The sequence below is a fragment of the Heterocephalus glaber genome, unplaced genomic scaffold (assembly GCF_053883595.1).
Source record: "Heterocephalus glaber isolate CG9 unplaced genomic scaffold, H.glaber_assembly_v1.0 deba00001504, whole genome shotgun sequence".
NCBI classification, from domain to species: domain Eukaryota; kingdom Metazoa; phylum Chordata; class Mammalia; order Rodentia; family Bathyergidae; genus Heterocephalus; species Heterocephalus glaber.
Genome location: NW_028258324.1, coordinates 3,130,169 through 3,151,282, shown reverse-complemented (window position 1 = coordinate 3,151,282; position 21,114 = coordinate 3,130,169). Strand labels below are relative to the sequence as shown.

General features: G+C 41.9%; 1 protein-coding gene across 9 annotated transcripts in view; it reads left to right on the top strand.

The window, feature by feature from the left end:
- The window catches only part of Qrich1 (glutamine rich 1), a 46,793-nt gene that overhangs the window by 12,517 nt on the left and 13,162 nt on the right, over positions 1-21,114 (top strand). For all 9 annotated transcript variants that reach the window (XM_004833993.4, XM_004833990.4, XM_021259597.2 and 6 more), the window contains 2 exons: positions 793-1,122; positions 5,104-6,135. In XM_004833993.4, the coding sequence (XP_004834050.1) occupies positions 814-1,122; positions 5,104-6,135 (1,341 nt within the window). In that variant the 5' untranslated portion in view covers positions 793-813. The remainder of the gene's footprint in view (positions 1-792; positions 1,123-5,103; positions 6,136-21,114) is intronic.

The following is a 21,114-nucleotide window of genomic DNA, read 5'->3' as shown; positions in this document are numbered from 1 at the left end:
ACCAATAAGCTATACCACAAAAAAAAGATGAGCACTGACGGTATGGGCAAAATGAGATTTTTAGTGTTTCTGGTGGGAGCTGGTGGTTTGGTTGGGAGATGAAGAGCATGTCCCCTTTCTCGGGTCTTGCCACAGCTGGATGGCATACCTGTCTCCACTGTATGACATGCTTGGTGGCTGAAACAAAACATGTTGTTAGGAATCTTTGATCCTGGCTTCCTCCTACCTGCCTGCTAGTCCTCTCTGTGATGATCAGAGAGGAGTTTTGCATATGACATTTACTATTTGCAGTAATGCTTGGCCGTGCTGAGAAGGTGGGATTGGCCTAGTGGCAGATGGGGAGTGTGTTTTCAGCCTGTTTCATCCAGTAATGTGAAGCATGCTTTTATTTTTTGTTTTCAGTGTGATATAGTTTGATTTAAGAAATGTTAATGGAACTACTTTATATATTAACTGAAAATACAAGATGATATTAAAAAACTTTATTTTGCATTCTAGATATATCCAGGTGCTCGATGGGTGTCTTTGATTTGGTTCTACTTTGATGTCTCAGTGATTGCTTTCTGTGCATTTCAGGATATAAAAACAATAGCATAATAGCTGGGCCTGGTGGCTTATGCCTGTAGTCCCAGCACTTGGGAGTCTGAATCTGAGGGGGATCGCTGTGAGTTCGAGGCCACCCTGAGCTACATAGTGAGTTCAGGGCCAGCCTGAACTACAAAGAGAGACCCTGCCTCAAAAAACCAAAACAATAGCATAATTTTGACTTCTATCCTTTTATTTTATTTTTAGGAACCTTAAGGACTCTGCAATATGAATAATTCTCTGGAGAACACCATTTCCTTTGAAGAATACATCCGAGTGAAGGCACGATCTGTCCCACAACACAGGATGAAGGAATTTCTGGACTCATTGGCCTCTAAGGGTCCAGAAGCCCTTCAGGAATTCCAGCAGACGGCCACCACTACCATGGTGTACCAACAGGGTGGGAACTGCATTTACACAGACAGCACTGAAGTGGCTGGGTCTTTGCTTGAACTTGCTTGTCCAGTTACCACCAGTGTTCAGCCACAGACCCAGCAAGAACAGCAGATCCAGGTTCAGCAGCCACAGCAGGTTCAGGTAAAACGGAAATCTTTAGGTGCAGCCTGTTTAATACTTTTATTTGTTGTCAGGATTTTGGGTATTAGGAACATATCTATACAGATGTTAAGAAATTATTTTTTGCACAATGTGTGGTGGGACACGCCTGTATTCCTAGCACTTAGGCTGAGACAGGAGGATCACTGTGAGTTCAAGTCCAGCCCAAACTACATAGCAAGACCCTATCTCAAAAAAACAAAAAAAACAAAAAGGAGGGGGGGAATGGGATAAATAAAATTTATTAAAAATATTTTCAATAAAGGGAATAGTTTTTTTCTCTAATTTTTTTTTTCCAGTGCTGGAGATTGATTAGTAGTAGCCTTGTGTATACTACTAAAAGGGAGTCTTTGAACTGTCAATCCAGATCTTTAACTATTTAAGGAATTAAAAACCACAAAATTTTAAAAAAGGGAGTCTTTGAAACTTTTTTTTTTTTTTTTTTTTGGGGGTACCAGGGATCAAACTCAGGACCTTCTGCTTTGAGAGGCAGGTTCCAGCAGCACTGAGCTAAATCCCTGGCTCCCTTTGAAACTTTATATAATACTAAAGCTATTATAGTTAACATGTATTAAAAATGGTTTCAGTCACTGTAAACTGAAAAAACCACAGATTCATGCCGTTTCTCTTAGAGAACTGAATGGTGAAAAATTAAAGAGCTCTGGATGTTATAGCTGCATGTGACTGAGGTGCATGCCAGAAGGTTGGGAATTAAACAACAATTAAGCACATTAAGCCATCCCTTGGTATCTATGAGTGATTGGTTCTAGGACCCCTTATATAAGATACCAGAATCTGAATGCTTAAGCCACTCCCACTCCCCCTTTTTTGGAGATAGCGTCTTACTCTGTAGTCCAGGCTGGCCTCAAACTCACAGTGATTCCCCTGCCTCCCAAGTGCTGGAATTACAGGTGTGTGCAGCCATGGCCAGTTCATAGAACTATTTCTGCACACACCTGTAATTCCATCTCTTGATCCCCTTCCCATTTGAAAAAGCCCTTCCTCCCTACTTCCTATTATGTATCATTTATATACTTATTTACTTGCTTATTTGTTTGTTTATTTATTTATTTAAGACAAGGTCTTGCTATGTAGTTCAGGCTGGCCTGGAACTCACTGTGTAGTCCATGCTAGCCTTGAGCTTGCAGTGATCCTCTTGCCTCAGCCTCTCGAATGGTGGGATTACAGGCACCACACATGGCTGTATCTTTTAGTTTGCAATTTATTTTTATTTTGGATTTCTCATGTAAGAGAAACCATGTCACAATGCATTCATTTTCCTATAAATAACTTGTTTTTTTTTTAAAGACAGGATCTTGCTAAATTGCCTGGGCTGAGCTCGAATTTAGATCTTGCCTCAGCTACCATACCTGGCTTGGGCATCATTTTAAAATAAATGTATTTTAAAATACTGTTCTCACAACTCCATAGTGAACCTTCTCCCACTTGTTACTACACCTGAGGAAACATGCTTAGAGATTAGGTAACTTAGTCAGTGACCATCAGGAAAGTGCAGTATCAGTTCACATTTAAGTCTGATCTTAAGGCTTATGGTCTTCCATATTTTTCTTGTTTTGGGGTTTTTTTTGGTACTGAGGATTGAACTTGGGACCTTGCCCTTTTGAGGCAGGCGCCGGAACCACTGAACTAAATACCCAGCCCCTGGTTTTTGTTTTTTTGATACAAGGTCTCGCTATATATTTTATTTTATTTATTTTGGGGGGGCGGGTCCTGGGGATTAAACTTGGGTCCTTGCGCTTTCAGGACAGGCAGCAGAACCACTGAGGTAAATCCCCATCTCCTCGATACGTATCTTAGATTGACCTTGAACTCACTGTGTAGCCCAGACTGGCCTGGAACTTGGAGCAATCCTCCTCTCTCAGCTTTCCAAGTGCTAGTATATGTGTTGCCAAATCAAGCACCCAAGTGCTAGGATTACAGGCATGCACCACCACACCCAGCTTGTATATTTTTTAAATTTAGAAACAGCATTATTGTAAGTTGTAACTCATGTCATATAATTCATTTAGAGTGTATAGTTTAGGGGCTCAGTATATCATAGCATGTGATTACCCTGAGCAAGGGCCCTGGGTTTGATCCCATCACCAAAAAAATACAATTCAGTGTTTTAGTTACAGTTGTGCAACCATCACCACATATATTTTATAACATGTTAGTCACCCCATAAAGAGACCCCATACTTTTTAGCAGTCGCTTTGTATTTTCTCCCAGCTACCCCCTCAATCCTAACAACTGTTAATCTACTTTCTGTTTGTACAGTAAATATACTTATTTTGGACATTTCATATAAATACAATAATACACCATGTGGTCTTTTGTGACTGACTTCAGGTAGCATGTTCTGGGTCTGTTAGTGCAATGTAGACCTTTTTGTTTATTGTGAACAATGCTGTGAACATTGATGTACAAGTTTTTTTTTTTTTTGGTACCAGGGATCGAACTCGGGTCCTTGTGCTTGCAAGGCAAGCAACAGAACCACTGAGCTAAATCCCTGGCCCGATGTACAAGTTTCTGTATGCACATATTTTCATTTCTGTTGGATGGATACCTACGTGTGAAATTACAGGGTCATGTGGTTTGTTTATTATGTTTATCGTATAGTATGTTTAATTTTTTTTTTGGTACTGGGGATCGAACTCAGAACCTTGCGCTTGTGAGGCAGGCGGCGGCACCACTGAGCTAAATCCCTGGCCTTTTCTTTCTTAAATGTATCTTAAGCACTCCAAAAAATCGTGTAATAGTACCTGCCTTTATTTTTTTGAGACAAGATGTTGCTCAGTTTCCCAGGCTGGGCTCTCTACAATCCTGTCCCAGACTCCCAGACTACTGAGATTACAGGCATGCACCATTACTCTTGGCTTCATATTTTCTACGTGTTCATGATGGTAGATAGATTCGATCCATAATATAAGATTATATTGTGACCAGACACAGTGGCACACACCTGATTCTGATTTGGCACATGAGAATTGGATTCATGTGGGATGTATTTGTTCTTCTGACCATGTAGAACAGTGGTCCCGCACTTTTGTTTTTTTGTTTTTGGTACTAGGGATCGAACTCGGGACCTTGCGCTTGTGTGGCAGGCGCCAGAACCACTGAGGTAAATCCCCGGCCAGGTCCCACTCTTTATCACTTATTGCATAGATACATTTTTTTTTTTTTTTTTTGGTACCAGGAATCCAACTCAGGACCTTGTGCTTGCAAGGCAGGCATGGCACCACTGAGCTGAATGCCTGGGCCCAAATTTCTTTCGTTTTTTGACACAGGGTCTTCCTATATAGTTCAAGATTGGCTTTGAACTCAGTGTGTAACCCAAGCTGGCCTTGAATTTACAGTGATCCTCCTGTCTCAGCCCTCCCAAGTGCTGGGATTATAGGTGTATGCCACCACACCTGGCCATAGATAAAATATTTTTGAACATACATCTATATATATATTTACAGATTATATATTTACACTACTAAACCCATATACAAAAAAACAAAAGGCACATTTTCACAGAAGAGTTAATGAGCAAATAGCTGGGTGCAGTGGCTCATGCCTATAATCCCAGTACTTGGGAGGCTGAGGCAGGAGGATTGCTATGCATTCAAGGCCAGCCTGAACTGCATATTGAGACCCTGTCTCAAAAAACAAAAACAGAAAGAAAAAACAAATGAAAAAATAAAAAAAAGAATGAAAAAACAAAAACAAAACAATGACAAAAAAGTGAGCAAACAGTCTGATGATTTCTTCCTGGCCTGCAGGTCTTACTTGCTCTTCAGGGTGGAATGTGTCACTGAATATGGTAATGCTGAAGAATTTCTGTATGATTTTGAGGATTGTGCCTTGGGTTATGGCAGCCCCTCCTCACAGTACACAGTGATCCTACCTGAAATCACTGGGGATGGGGTTTTTAATGCTGCCTGGTTTACTCACTGATGAATCTTGTTGCTGCAGGTACAGGTGCAGGTACAGCAGTCCCCACAGCAGGTCTCGGCTCAGCAGCTCTCCCCGCAGCTCACCGTTCACCAGCCTGCCGAGCAGCCCATCCAGGTTCAGGTGCAGATCCAAGGACAGGCACCGCAGTCAGCAGCCCCTTCCATCCAGACCCCATCTCTGCAGAGCCCTAATCCCTCGCAGCTGCAAGCGGCCCAGATCCAGGTGCAGCATGTGCAGGCAGCTCAGCAGATCCAAGCAGCTGAAATTCCGGAGGAGCACATCCCACATCAGCAAATCCAGGCTCAGCTGGTTGCTGGCCAGTCTCTTGCTGGGGGTCAGCAGATCCAAATCCAGACTGTGGGTGCCCTTTCCCCACCACCATCCCAGCAGGGCTCACCTCGGGAAGGGGAGCGCCGGGTTGGCACGGCCAGTGTCCTCCAGCCAGTGAAGAAGCGCAAAGTGGACATGCCCATCACTGTGTCCTATGCCATCTCAGGTCAGCCAGTGGCCACCGTGTTGGCCATTCCACAGGGCCAGCAACAGAGTTACGTGTCTTTGAGGCCAGACTTGCTGACAGTAGACAGTGCCCACCTATACAGTGCCACTGGGACCATTACTAGCCCTACAGGAGAAACTTGGACCATCCCTGTTTATTCTGCCCAGCCCCGGGGGGACCCTCAGCAGCAGAGCATTACCCACATTGCCATTCCCCAGGAAGCCTACAACGCAGTTCATGTCAGTGGCTCACCCACAGCCCTGGCAGCTGTAAAGCTGGAGGATGACAAGGAGAAGATGGTGGGTACCACATCTGTAGTGAAAAACTCCCACGAAGAGGTTGTGCAGACCCTTGCAAACTCACTCTTTCCAGCACAGTTCATGAATGGCAACATCCACATTCCAGTGGCTGTGCAGGCTGTGGCAGGCACGTACCAGAATACGGCTCAGACTGTCCATATATGGGATCCCCAGCAACAGCCACAGCAGCAAACTCCCCAAGAACAGACACCGCCACCACCACAGCAGCAGCAGCAGCTCCAGGTTACTTGTTCAGTAAGTGAGACATCTGTAGGGCATCTTACTCCCTCAGGGCAAAATACAACACAGAACTTGCTCTGGCTTATTTACTGGCATGTTAGTCTTACAGTGATAAAGTATTTAGTATTGGGGGGGGGAGGAGGAGAAGCAGTTACACAAGCAGGAGGTATATTCTAAAAAAAAAAGTTATGATAATTCCTGATTAATTGGGTTTTCTGATATAGCAGCAAGATTGAACTTTTTTTCTCTTTGTTTTGAAATTTTAGATTTACAGAAAAATTACCAAAATAGAATTATGTTTGAATTCTAGCCTTTAAAACTGCTTGAGTCTTTTTCCTAATTAGTAATTTTGTTTATTTATTTATTGTTTTGTGGTTTTGTTTGTTTTGGTACCAGGGATCGAACATGGGGCCTTGTGCCTGCGAGGCAGGTGGTGGCACCACTGAGCTAAATCCTTGGCCCCCTGTTTTTGTTTTTTGAGTCAGGGCCTCACTATATAATTCAGTGAATTCACTGTGTAGCCCAGGCTATCCTCAAACACTCTATGATCCTCCTGCCTGAGCCTCCTGAGTGCTGGGAGTACCAGGTGTGCAGTATCATGCCTACTAATTTTAAAGATAGCTCAGAATAGATTAGAATAGATTAATCTTTTTGTATTGTTAATAAACTTTCCAGTTCTGTGTGTAGGTGATTTTAGAATGGGATACAAAGGACAGGGGTTATAGCTCAGTAGTATTATTTCCTAGCATCATGAGCCCACCCCCTTCAGTCCTCAGCCCTGCAAGAAAAGAAGGAAGGTACCTGGGTGTGGTGGTGCACACCTATAATCCCAGCTCTTGGGAGGCTGAGGTAGGAGGATTATGAGTTTGAGGCTAGCCTAGGGTACATAGCAATATAGCAAGACCCTGTCTCAAAAAAAAAAAGTGGTATATTGACTGCTTAGTCTCATGAGACTGCTAAAGGTGGGCTTCTGGGACTGCATGTGAGGAAACAGTTACAAACAAATTAGATGAGGGACTACACTGAAAAACTCAAGCCATGAAAGACTGATTAAGCAAAGTGTAATTAGTTTCCTAACAACAACAATATATCATCTTAGGTGACTTTGTTAAAGACCTACTAAATGTCTTGTAAGGCCTACAAGTAAAATGAAGTAGTCCTTGTTTCAGGTACCTCAGTCTAGTGAGAAGAAAAATTTTTTTTTTTTTGGTACGGGGGATTGAACTCAGGACCTTGCGCTTGTGCAGCAGGCACCGGAACCACTGAGCTAAATCCCCAGCCCGAGAAGAAAAATTTTAATGATTTCTCTTGTTTTGAATTATTTACAAGGGAGCATAATAAAAAAATGATAATACACACAAGCTAATTGGGAATTTAGAAATTCTAGGTTAAATAAAGTGAGAGGAGTCTGAGGAAAAAGTGAGGTTCAAACTAATTATAGCTTAGATTGACAGAAGAATGGACAATTAAATATAGAGATGGACCGAAAGGATACAGCCTAGGGCAACATGACAGGGAAATAGTGGGAGAGTAGTTAGTGTGGGGAATAGAGTGTTGTCTTTCCAAAGTGAAGTTAAAGTGGATCTGTCTGTGTGGGAAATCTAAAATTTCTGGATTTCTAGAGTCCTGATGACAAGAGAAATGAAATAGAGTTATGTAGAATTGATTTCATTGAGCAGAAACCATCCAGAACATTTGCATGGGGCTGTGTACTAAGCTCTGTGTGTGTGTGTGTGTGTGTGTTAGTGAGGATCAAACAAAAGGCCTTTGCTCAGAGCTACATCTCTAATACTTTTTATTTATTTATTTACTGATTTATTTATAGACAGGGTCTCATTAAATTGCCCAGGCTGGCCTCCAACTTGCAATCCTCCTGTCTCAGGCTCCCAGAGTGCTGAGATAACAGGAGTGCACCACCACACCCAGTTCTATGCTCAGCTTTTGTTCACAGGGATGGTGCACATTAGGCCTTCCCTTATTTCTCCTGGGCCCAATGGTCCCATTTAGTTGCAGGTCTATTTTGGTACTTACTGTTCTTTGCTTGTAATTTGTATGTTTGGATTCTTTAGTAGGAGAAAATCTTCTGTAGTTTATTTCACTGGGTCCAAATTCTTCAGAAACTGTCTCTTTGGACAGAATTGTATAGGGATTTATGTAAAGTATTATTAGGAAAAGTCAGGAAGTTCATGAGGGCTGGTTGTAATTTAAGTTGGTTGTAACTCAAGACTTTTTCCCATAAGAAGTAATGAAAATACTCATAATGTGTTCCAAATCTCCCATAGCACCCCTGACTAACCTTTTCATAATAAAAAAGTTGTATGATGTGCATAATTTACCAGAAACACCAATAATTTTTCTAACGTAGTCACCAAAAAGTTATAAAATGTATCTAGTTTACCAGAAACAACAATTTCATACTGTGGTCAGCATTCGCATTCAAAGTTACTAAATTGGTATCTTGCTTTCAGGAAGGGAGGATGAAGTGGAAGGTGATTACTGTTTGGAAGGAGAGTCCCCTTCCATGAGAACATCAGGAATCTGGCTCTCTTGTGTCCTTTCTCTCCTTGGGAGAGTCTGTAGCCCACTAAGACCTGCTTCTGGCTCACTAGGTCTCAGCCTTTTCAGAACTAAAAGCTGGTCTAAGGTTGTCTGTTTCTGTCTTTTCTTGAGTCCTTGCGCTTGTGCAGCAGGTGGCAAAACCACTGAGCTAAATCTCTGGCCCTGTTTCTGTCTTTTTTTTTGGTACCAGGGATCAAACTTGGGACCTTGCTCTTTTGAGGCAGGCGCTGGAACCACTGAGCTAAATCCCCAGCCCTGTTTCTGTCTTTTCTTTAACTCTGTTCTGTAGTATGATGTGACAGTACCATTAAGCAAGTGAATGCACCGATTGGCTTTTTCTCCGTCAGGGTGGGTCTTCTCTACAGATGTTTGTAGCTCTGTCCATTTTTTCAGGGTTTCCTTTATTTCAGAAGAGGAACTTTGCTGCACTGATTGTTGACACTCCCCTCCTCTTCAGAAAGCTCCTCAGATGCCATTGTCTTGCTCAGCCAGAAGTTGCTGAAGTTCCTCTGTAGACAGTTCCTCTGAGCATTCCTCCACCAGTTCCTCAACATCACCACTGTCTACCTGCAAGCCTATGGACTCTGCTATAGTGATACTGTCATCAATCACAGGGTCAGTTGAAGGCTCAGGCTCCTCTACACAGCCTTCAAAGTCTCTCTCTTGTATAATTTTAGGCCTCACTTTCTCCAGGTAGATCTCATTGTCCTTAGAGAGACATTTCTCAATTAATTGAGGATTTCTCAATTAACTCCACACCGGAAAGACTAGCATTCGGGTCATAACTCAAGACTTTGGTCTTAAGTCAAAACTAAAATTCCAGTTGTAACCCAAGTTGTTCATATGTGAGGCTGGTCGTAACTCTAGGGTCCACTGTATACCACAAACATGCCTCTCCCCTCCTCAGCAGGCTCTGGGGAATTAAGATGAATAAGACAACCTCTTCCACCTTTGAACTGCTTACAAGCCATGCAGAAGATAATTGTGCTGTGATAGGAATTTTAAAAAGCTGGTGACAGGGCCGGGGATTTAGTTCAGTGGTTCCGCCACCTGCCTCACAAGTGCAAGGTCTTGAGTTCAATCTCCAGTGCCAAAAAAAAGCTGGTGACACAGTGTGTTCCCTCCACTGTTGTGGATTGAGGTGTGGGGAGGGCTGTATGTTTTATGAAAGTGTTCCAATCTTCTGTCTTTAAAACCAGATATGTGGCTAGACCTTCCTCCTTTAATTTTGTATCTTCTTCTATATGTTGCCCCATTACTCTGCTGTACTTCATTCTCAGAAGCCTCAAAAACATCGGCACAAGCTGACTCCACTTGCGTCCATTTTTCTATTTTTTTCAGACAGGGTCTTGATTTGTTGCCCATACTAGCTTCATCCTGGGTTCACTGGGTCCTCCTGGCTCAGCCTCCTCAGTAGCTGGTACTGTGATTGAGTACCACTACAACTAGCTTCAGTTTTATTTTTGATTCATATCTGAATCTGTTCTTGTTTGATGACAGTGACCTTCTTGTGGCCAAATTATATCTCATAGCAGTACACAATATAAGAAACTGTACTTGAGCCAGGTGTGGTGGCACACACCTGTAATCCTAGCTCTCGGGAGGCTGAGGCAGGAGGATCACCGAAAGTATGAGGGCAGCCTGGGCTACATAGTGACCTCAAGGGCAGCCTAAACAAGGCATAGCAAGACCTTGTCTCCAAAAAAGAGAGAGAGAGCGCATACCTACCTTATTGAATGTCTTTGTCGGCTTCCATGTTATTACACATGCCTGTCTGTCCTTCCAAGTAATTCTTCCCAGAATCCCTTACTCCTGTCTTCACCTCTCTGAAATTAAACATCTTGATGTTTCTCAAGGCCTAGTACTGGTGGCCTTTTCACCCTAAGTAATTTGTGTTCATTGCTGTGGTTTTCAGTATCCCCTAATGACTCTTGCTGCTACAAAAAATAATCACTGACACTTGTCTGCTAAGCCCTCTTATCTATGGTTTAGATGTATTAACTCATTTAATTTTTATACCAAGCCAGGTGTGATAGCACACACCTGTTTTCTCAGCACTCTGGGAAGTTGAGGCAAGAAAATTGTAAGTTGGATCCCAGCCTCGGCAATTAGGAAGACCCTCTTGAAAAATAAAAAGGGATGGGGGTATAGCTCAGTGCAAAGGCCCTAGCCTCAGTACTTTAAAAAAATTATTTTTTCACACCAACCTCCTGCAATATTTACAGATTAGGAAACTGAGGTATAGAGCAAGTAAGTGAGAAGCCAAAAGCCAGGTTGCTAAGTACTGGAATTAGGATTCAGCCTTGTACAGGCTGACTCTGGACTTTGACTCTTAACCCCTATGGGGCATTAACACACAGATCTAAATTTCTCAACTATACCTTCCCCCCTTATAACCCTTTCTACAAATTTGACTACCTACATATCATTTACTTTGATTTATTAACCTTACCTCTTATCTTTAGTAGCACCACTGTCAAAAATTTCCCCTTCTCAGAAAGTGGCACCACCATCTACCCAGTTGTTTCGCCCCAAAACTCAGAAGTCAGCCTGGTATGGTGGCTTATGTCTGTAGTCCCAGTACTTGTACTGGTTAGGGAGGGTGGATCGAAAGTTTGAGCCCAGCCAGGACATTTTAGCTAGACTCTGTCTCAGAAAATAAAAGGACTGGGAATGTAGCTCAGTGTGAAGGCCCTGGGTTCAATCCTAGTATCCTTTACCCCAAAGTACAAGAAAACCAAGAGTCATCCTTGAGGCCACTTTCCCTTATTCCTTGGAACCAGTTCATCAGCAGGCCATGTTGATTCTACCACCAAACTTCTCAAATTCTCTTTAGTCCCTGCACTGCCACTACTCCAGTCCAGACTGTGACCACTTGCTTCCACTTTTGCTTTTCAATCCATTCTCTGTGGAAAAGCCAGAATCTTTTTTTTTTTTTTTGAGGTGCTAAGGATGAAACCCTTAAATGATAGGCAAGCACTGAGCGACATTCTTATCCCTAACAATAATATTAAAATACAAGAGTACATCATTTTCAGGTCTTCATGGTCTCCCATGATGTGTAAGAAAAACTGTACAACACAATGTACAAGGCCCTACCTACATCATTAATTTTCAAACTGGGCTGTGTCACTGTCACCCGCATCTATCAGTAGACATTTGGACATGGTGAAAGAACTTCTGGTTGTCAAGATGCTTGGGAACATTTAGTGGGTAGAGGCATACAGCAATGGAGGGCTGCTCAGAAGCCAGTAGAAAAGCATTGCTCCACATGCTGTGGCCCCTGCCTACTTGTCTATTCAGGTGTATAAGTGCAGGTAGATGGCATTACCATTGCATAAGGTCAGGAGGGCATTCTGCAGAGAACAGGTTTGGGAAGGGAAGGTGAGTTTTCTCTGTGGGCGTTAGTTTGAGGTGATTATGAATTGTTCAGTTGGAGATGTAGAGTAACCACTGGTATGTTCTTAGAGGTGCATTGTTGGCAATCGCTTTTACAACAAACATGGAAATCCAATCTGGGAAGGTGGATAAGATTCATCAGGGAGAATGTCTAGTTGACGTAAAAAGTATGTCTGGCCCAGAGCTCCAGGGTTGACAAACATTTAAAGGAATGGCAGAGATAAACCCAAGACAGATAAACGGCTGCCCAATAGCCTAAGGAGGTGTTAGGAGGGTGTGATGTCAGGAGGCTGAGCAGAATACAACATGGAGAATATCGTGAGTAGTAATATTGTAATATTGTTTTGCAAAAAAGGCCCAGTAGTTTAGGAATATCGTGAGTAGTAATATTTAACATTGTTTTGCAAAAAAGGCCCAGTAGTTTAGGAATATCGTGAGTAGTAATATTTAATATTGTTTTGCAAAAAAAGTCCAGTAGTTTAGGGCCAAAGCATTCACTGCATGTGACCCTCTCATTTTAATAATTGGGGGAGGGGGCAGTACAGTACTGGGAATTAAACCTAAGGAATAGATCTAGGCAAACGCTCTAGAACTGAACTACATGTCCAGCCCTTTACATTTTATTTTGAAATGAAGTCTTATAAAGTTGCCCATGTTGGCCTCAAATTTGTAATCCTCCTGCCTCAGTCTCCTGAGCAACTGGGATTACAAATATGCATCACCATGATAGGATTCATTGTAGTAAATTTTTTTTTCACTGTAGTAATTTTTAATTGAGAGAAACTTGGAATGGTAGTGGTGGTGCTCATTGCCAGTGGGATAAACAAGAGAGCATTCATTTCTGTGGTGGTCAGAATAGGAACTGGAGCACTGGGTGCAGCATGGGGGTCAAATTTCAAAGAACTTCAAAATCAGAGAATGAGTATCAGGTCAAAAGAAGCCAGGCTTGTTGATGGATGACTATAATCTCAGTCTCTGGGAGACTGAAGCAGGAGGATCACAAGTTGAACCCGAGCCTGGACCACTTAGTTAACCAGACCATGTCTCAGAAAGGAATAGGGGGTGACTAGGTGTTTTAGCTCAGTGCAGAGGCCCTGGATTTAGTCCCTAGGACTGCAGAAAAAGTGTGGGGGGGGGGGGCTGGGAATAAGGCCAAGAATGCCAAGGCCTACCTACAGATTTAGCTTTGACCAGGAAAATAATTAGTGACAGACCTTTTTTTTGTTGTTGTTGTTACTGGGGATCGAACTTGGGACCTTGGACTTGTGAGGCAGGCACCGGAGCCACTGAGCTAAATCCCCAGCCCTAGTGACAAACCTTTTAGTAAAATGGAGTAGGGGAAAGTGTGTTGCTGGATGTGCTGAGAAAGTGCTTGTTGACTAGTGGGGCCTTGGGCTGTATGCAGGGACTTATGGGTAGCTCACTCTGAGAGGCTTTAGGTATCATTTGTTTCACTGGCCCTGAGCTCAGTTGCTTTCATGGCCTTTACTCAGTGCATGAGAGGTCCGTGATAAGTGGCATTTAATGGAGCTGTTTTGGAATAATGATTTTTTTGGGGGGAACTTCTAGACTAGTCAGTGGAGTCAAGGGGAAAAACTGACACCAAGGTTTTTCTGCATATCACCATTTGAATCAGCTGTTTGCCTCAGACTGGTTTATGCATTTCTGTTTTCCTAAGCTTAACACAGAACTTCGCAAATATGTTTGTTTGAGGACTTTTGAATAATTTGAATTGTTTTTTTCCCCCTTCATCTTTTAAGAGGTCAGGCACATTCCTTGAAGATGCAATAACTCAATTCTCTTTATTTTTAAATTTTTAAAAAAAATTATCTATCTATCTGTTTATTTATTTATTTATTTTTGTTTTCTTTTGAGGTACTGGGAACCGAACTCAGGACTTTAAACTTGTGAGGCAGGCACATTGCGACTGAGCTAAATCCCCAGACCTTGTTTTGTGTTTTTGAGGCAGGGTCTCGATATGTAGTCTAGGCTGACCTCACAGGGATCCTCCTGCCTCAGCCTCCCAAGTGCTGGGATTTTGGGCACCCCCATGCCCAGGACTCCTTTAAAATTCCAGCCCCTTTCAGTGGTTTCGCCACCTGCTGCGCAAGTGCAAGGACCTGAGTTCAATCCCCAGTACCAAAAAAAAATTCCAGCCTCTACCAAGGAAATTGAAAATCTAGTGGATTTTCCCAATTTGTTTTGTGGTACTAAGGAATAAATCCAGAGCCTTCATACTTAGCTGTATCCCTAGCCCTTTTTAATTTTTTATTTGAGTCAGAGTCTCAATAAATTGCCCAGGGTAGACTTCTGATTCTCCTACCTTATACTCCCAGAGTGCTGAGATTACAGGTCAGTGCTACCATACCCCACTAGAAATTGAAAACATTGAAGTTTTAATATTTGAGGGACTAGAGGTTTCTTGAGAATCATTAAGATTAGGTGTCAAGTAAGCTATTTATCTAAATACTAATTATAAGTTTGTTAATCTTTTTTTGTTGTTGTTATCGGGGTTCAAACTCCAGTCTTTGCGCTTTCGAGGCAGGTGGTGGAACCACAGAGCTAAATCTCTGGCCCATAAATTTGTTAATCATATCAGGCTCTGACTATGGATCTGTAAAGTCTAGGGTGGAGGTTTTATAAGGAGGGAGGGCTGCTTGTGTCAGGTGCAGAAAATGAAATCTGGTTTACTGAGTATTAGATGTAGATAGATGTTGGTTAGAACCCCATGTAGGAAGAATACAGTTTGGACCTAACTTTATGTAAAGGTAGAGTTGATTTTTGCCTATTCAGTTTTCTTGTTTCTTTTTGCTTTTTGAAACAGGGCCTTGCTATGTAGTTCACACTGGCCTAGAACTTACCATATAATCCAGGCTGGTCTTGAACTCTTAACAGCAATCCTCCTGTCTCAGCCTCCCAAGGGCTGCAATTACAGGCATGTACAACCATGCCCTGCTTTTCTTTGGTTTTCTTTTTTTGGGTATGGGGGATCAAACTTGGGACCTTCTGCTTCTAAGGCAGGCATTTTTTCTTTTCTTTTTTTGTACCGCGGATCAAACTTGGGACCTTGTGCTTGGAAGGCAGGCGGTAGAAACACTGAGCTAAATCCCTGGCCCCTTTGTTTTTGAGACTAGGTCTTGCTGTGTTGCTCAGGTTGGGGACTCAATCAGTCCTCCAGCCTCAGCTTCTTTGTAGCTGACATTGTGGGCATATAACACTACAGTTGGCTGCCCAGATTTTACACACTTTTCTTTCCTGTATGTTTATACAAAAACTTGTACCACAGTTTTTTTTGTTTTGTTTTTTATTTTTTGAGGGGAGGGCATTTGGGAATATTACAGTAAATCCCCAACTTACGAATAAGTTCTATTCCAGGAGAATTGTTTGTAAGTCGTAAGTCAGATTCGATTTTAAGCTGACAAAATGAATCTTATACAGTATACTTGTGAAAGTTTGCAACTTAAATGTTCATAAGTTGGGAACTTACTGTATTCTTTCATTATAGAAACATTAAAAACCAAGGGCCGGGGATTTAGCTTAGTGGTTTCGCCGCCTGCTGCGCAAGCGCAAGGACCCGAGTTCAATCCCTGGTACCAAAACAAAACAGAATAGTAGGGAGTATTTGATCATTTATGCGTATATCACCAGTCTTGATTTTAAAGAAAAATCATTTAATAGAGGGGAATAATTTTTATTTACACGATTGTACACTTATTCTACATTTTTGTATCTTGTTTCCTTTTACTTACCAATGTAAGTAAAAGCTATGCAGTTGTTATTAGTCTTTGTTTTGGTACCGGGGATCGAACTCAGGTCCTTGTTCTTGCGCAGCAGGTGGCAAAACCACTGAGCTAAATCCCCGGCCCTAGTCTTTGTTTTTTAACCAACATTTTTAATGTTTGTTTTGTAATTCACATGGATGGATGCGGTATAATTTGCCAAAGTATTCCCACTTTGCTGCACACTCAAGTATTTTACATTTTTCCCTGGTGTAAGCCACTGCAGTTTATACATAAAGTACAGTCTCTCTTTCTGGTGGTTTCCTTAAGATAGAGTCCCTCATCAAAACATATAAACATTTTCTTCAATAATATTTTACATAACTTACATAATACCAAAACACTAATGCTTTCGCTCCCTATTTAACAGTGTCTTATCAAAGCTAATAAGATCATTTTTATTTTTAGTTGTTGAAGAAACTTGTGTCTCATGTAGAAACTATTTTTTTTTTATTTAGAATGACTTCTGATTATTTTTCAGCCCTTTGCATAAGGCTAGTATAGGGGTTTGCTCAAGAGGATTTATTCAGGGAATATTGATAAGTGTGTGAGACCCAAGAACCTGCACTTGGCATACTTGTTGTTATCTCTCCAACCCCTTGGGGATTGACTGAGACAGATGTTCTCTATCCTTTGTCTATATGGCTTGGCTGTCAAACCATGGATGATGAGACTTTCCTGTGGAGGCAGGGAGCTAGAATAGTACCTCCTATCTCCTATCTCTAGAAAATGGATTGTGTTCTTACAAGAGAGTATTATTTTAGGAGAAGTGTGAAAAAAATAAAATCTTAAAGTTGGAGAAGCCATAAAGATTGTCCATTCTTTTGTTATTGTCTTTTTTTTTTTTTTTCTGGTGCCAGAGATCGAACTTGGGACCTTGTGCTTGCAAGACAGGCGCCAGAACCACTGAGCTAAATTAAATCCCCGGCCCTTGTTATTGTCATTTTTGAGATAGGGTCTTGCTGTGTAGTTGAGATCAGACTTGAAATCATTTTGTAGAGCAGGCTGGCCTTGAACTCACAGTAATCCTCTTGCTTCAGCCTCCCAAGTGCTAGGATTGCAGGCATGTGCCACCATGCCCAAGATTTCTCTCTCTCCTTTTTTTTTTTTTAAGATTTTTCATTCTTGGGATTTTTTTGTTTGTTTTTTGTTTTTAGAGTCTTGCTACATAGCCCAGGCTGGTCTCCAACTCACAGTGATCCTCCTGCCTCAGCCTCCCTAGAGCTGGGGTTACAGGCGTGCACCACCACATCAGCTAGATTTTTCATTCCTAATCTGTCATTTTATAATGGCAGAGGAGAGAACACCATTTGGTTTTGGAGCTTTTTTTCTCCTGAACAGTAGTCCTCAATTCTGAACATCAGAATCACATGGGGAGCTTTTAAAACTACTGATGCCAGATCCTACCCTTAGAACAGTTAAATCATAACGTCTGAGAATAATGCCCAGGTGTGAATATTTTTAAAAAGCAGTCCCGATGATTTGAAGTTGTAACTAGATTTGAGAATCACTGCTGTGATGGCCGGTGATGTGGGCTCAGAGTATTCCACTCTCAAAATGTAGAATGTACTTTCTTTTCTGACTTTTACTTGGGCCAAACTCACTTTGCAGAGCCTTTTTCTTTTCCTACCTTTAATAAATGTAAAACCTACTGCCATTAGAAAAAAAAGAAATATACCACCTGCAAACCCTTTTTTAATTGTTTTTTTTGGTATAGGGGATTGAACTCAGGACGTTGCACTTGCGAGGCAGGCAGTGGCATGACTCAGCTAAATTCTCGGCTCTGCAAACCCTTCTTTAAAAAATTAATTTTGCCAGGGATTTAGCTCAGTGGTTCTGCCGCCTGCCTTGCAAGTGCAAGGACCTGAGTTCAATCCCCGGTACCAAAAAAAAAAATTTTAATTTTATTGGTACACTTTTGACATATGTAATGATCACATTCATCATAGGGAATTTGTACCTGTACATAGTATATCATAGTTCTTTTTTTTTCCCCATTCCCTTCCCTTCAGTCCTTCTTCCCCTCTCCATTTATAAAATTTTGTTTATATTATTTTCCTTCTTTTCTTTTTTATTTTTATCCCTATCCCCCTTTTTTTCCCCTCCTTCCTTCCTTGTTCATCTTTCCATTTGAACATTTTCTTCCTGTTTCCCAATATCTGCATTCCTTTTTTGGTCCCTATTTATATTTACCCTTTCAATTTCTCACGTAAGAGAAACAATGCAGTATTTAAATATGTGCCCAGTTTATCTCACTTGAAACTATTCTCAATGTGCATCTATTTACTTAATGTCTCAGATTTATCTTTTTGTTTGTTTGTTTGTTTTCTTAATACAAGGTCCCACCATGTACCCAAGGCTAGCCTTGAACTCACTATGTGGCCTAGGCTGGCCTTGAGCTCACAGTGATCCTCCTGCCTCAGCCTCCCTAGTGCTGGGATTACAAGCATGTACCATCACGTTTGGCAAATTTATCCTTCTTTATGGCAGAGTAGTACTCCATTGTATATAAAAGCCACATTTTCAGTCAGGCATAGAGGCACACACTTGTAATCCCAACACTTGGAAGGATAAGGCAGGAGGATCTCTGAGTTCCAGGCCAGCTTAGGGTACATAGTGAATTCAAGACCAGCGTGGGTTACACAGTGAGACCCTGTTTCAAAAACACCAAAATAAAAAACAACACAGAAAACTCATGTTTTCTTTATCCATTGATCCATTGATGGTATTTGTTTGTTTTTTGGTACCGGGGATTGAACTCGGGTCCTTGGGCTTGTGCAGCAGGCGGCGAAACCACTGAGCTAAATCCCCTGCCCAGTTGATCCATTGATGGACATATGGGCTGTTTCCAAGATTTAGCTATTACAAATTGTGTTGCTATATATATTTTTTTAACTTTTAAAAATTATTTTTTATTTTCTGTGAACTATTTTATGGTAAAAAAAATTTTGATATTAAATGTTCCTATAGGCAAATAATTTGTACTGCAGATGGTTTTTTATTTTCCTGACATCTACATTATACAACTCTAATCACTAAATTCTTCCTCATCACTGAAGTATGTGCTCTTCTTTATCCTTGGGTGCCATGAATCCTTTGATGTTGATGGGCCTCCTACACTGGGTTTCCATTTGTTCGGTTCTTCAATCTTGGCTTGCTGGGAGGCGATGGCTTGGCTGAGACTGTCGAGAGCGGGGTCTTCCCCTTCATCTTCACTTTCTGCTACGTCTTCAATTTCTTCCGGTTCGGCAGTTTTCTTTTTCTTCTTCTTTGGAGGCTCATGTTCTCCGAGCATGTTTTTTGGACAGGCATAACTAAGTGTCCACTTCCCCACATTCATAGCACTTTGATTTATCAAAGTACTTTGGTCTTCGGATGAATTCAGCTGCTCTCCCATTGTCCATAGCAATGCTTGCCTTTATCACTCTACCAAACAGCTGTTTGTTGTTTATGGCTCTGGTGCAGTTTTGTGCAGAGTCTTTATCCAAAAATAATATAAATGCAACCCCTTTACTCTTCCTCGTATCTTTGTCTTTCATTATAGTAACCCTTCAGGGAAGGTGGCCCCGGTGCAGCGGGGCTTCAACCCCGACTTTTTCTCGCCTCCTGCAGCGGCCTGGGCATCCTGCACCCGGGCAGGGTCAGCGCAGAGCCCTGGGGTCACGGCAACGGAGGGGACCTGGCGCGGCTCCCTTCAGTTGGGCCGTCTTGTGCTGCTATAAACATGATGTGCATATATCATTGTAGTATGAGCCATGGCCTGCCTGGTTGAAGGGTCCACAGAGTGAGAATGGCAGGGGATTAAGAAAAAAGAGGGGCTGGGGATTTTGCCATAGCCTGCCTCCCAAGTGGAAGGTCCCGAGTTCAATCTCTGGTACCAAAAAAGAAAAAAAAAGAGGAGATATAAAAGAACAAAGCTGGGGCCAGGTGGAGCCTCACTCCTGATGGGAAGGTCTGCCAGGCAACTGCAGTGCATTTATTTATAGTGGTAGAGATAAGGGAAGTATAGGGGGAGGTAAATGGGGCTGGTCTGTAACTGGAGCCAGGAAAGTAGCTAAGGTCTGCAGAACATCATGCTTTGATGGATACTGTTATGTGGATGGACAGGGAGGAAGGCATGTCATGTTCCTTGTTGCACGTGGGGCCCTGCCTCATCTGGGGGAGGAGGCGAGTTAGGCCTGGCCATAGTGATCTACAACGCAGTGCTCCCGACAGTGTGATGCTTTTAACTCTTCTTTTTTTTGTACCGTGGAACCAACTCAGGACATTGCACTTGTAAGGCAGGTGTGGCACCACTGAATTTAATCCCTGGTGATGCTTTTAACTCTTTTGGGAAGATACCTGGAGGGGGACTAGCTGGGTCAAATAGAGTCTCTAGTTTTAGTGTTTTGAGGAATCTCCATGCTGGTGTACCAATTTACACTCCCACCAACAGTAGAGAAGGGTACCTTTTTCCCCAGAGCCTTGCTAGCATTTGTTATTGAATTTTTTTTTAATTGGTTAAATTCTTGATGATAGCCTTTCTTTCTGGAGATAGAATCTGTGTTGTTTTAATTTACATTTCTTAAGTGATCAGTGATGTTGAACATCTTTTCATACATTTACTTGCTGTTTGTACTTCTGGATTTGAAAAGTGTGAGTTTATTTCAGATGACCATTTTTGGATTGGTCTTTAAATCTGGGGAGTGGGTTGTTTTGGTAGTTTTGACTTCTTTATATATCCTAGATATTAGTACTTTTTCTGAGGAATAGCTGGTAAAAATTGGTTCCCATTCTGTGGGTTGTCTCTTTAATCTGTTGGTGGTTACTTTTGCTGTGTAAAAGCTTTATAATATGATGAGATCTCAGTTGTTGATTTTTTGTAATATTTCCTGTGCAATCTGGGTTTTGTTCCTAAAGTCTTTGCCTACACCTGTCTTCAAGAGTTCTACCTATTCTGTCTCCTAGCAGATTAAGTATTTCTGTTTTAATATTTAAGTCCTTTGTTTTGTTTTTGTTGAGGCAGTCTCCCTGTGTAGCTCAGGTTGGCCTTGAATTTACTCTGTAGTCGAGGGTGGCCTTAAACTTATAGCAGTCCTCCTGTCTCAGTCTCCCAAGTGCTGGGGTTACAGGCATAAGCCACCATGCCTGGCTTAATATTTAGATCTTTGATCCATTTCAATTTTAGTTTTGTGCATGATGAGAGGCATGGGTCTAGCTTTAATTTTTGGCATGTGGAAAGCCAATTTTTCCAGCGCCATTTATTAAAGAGGCTATT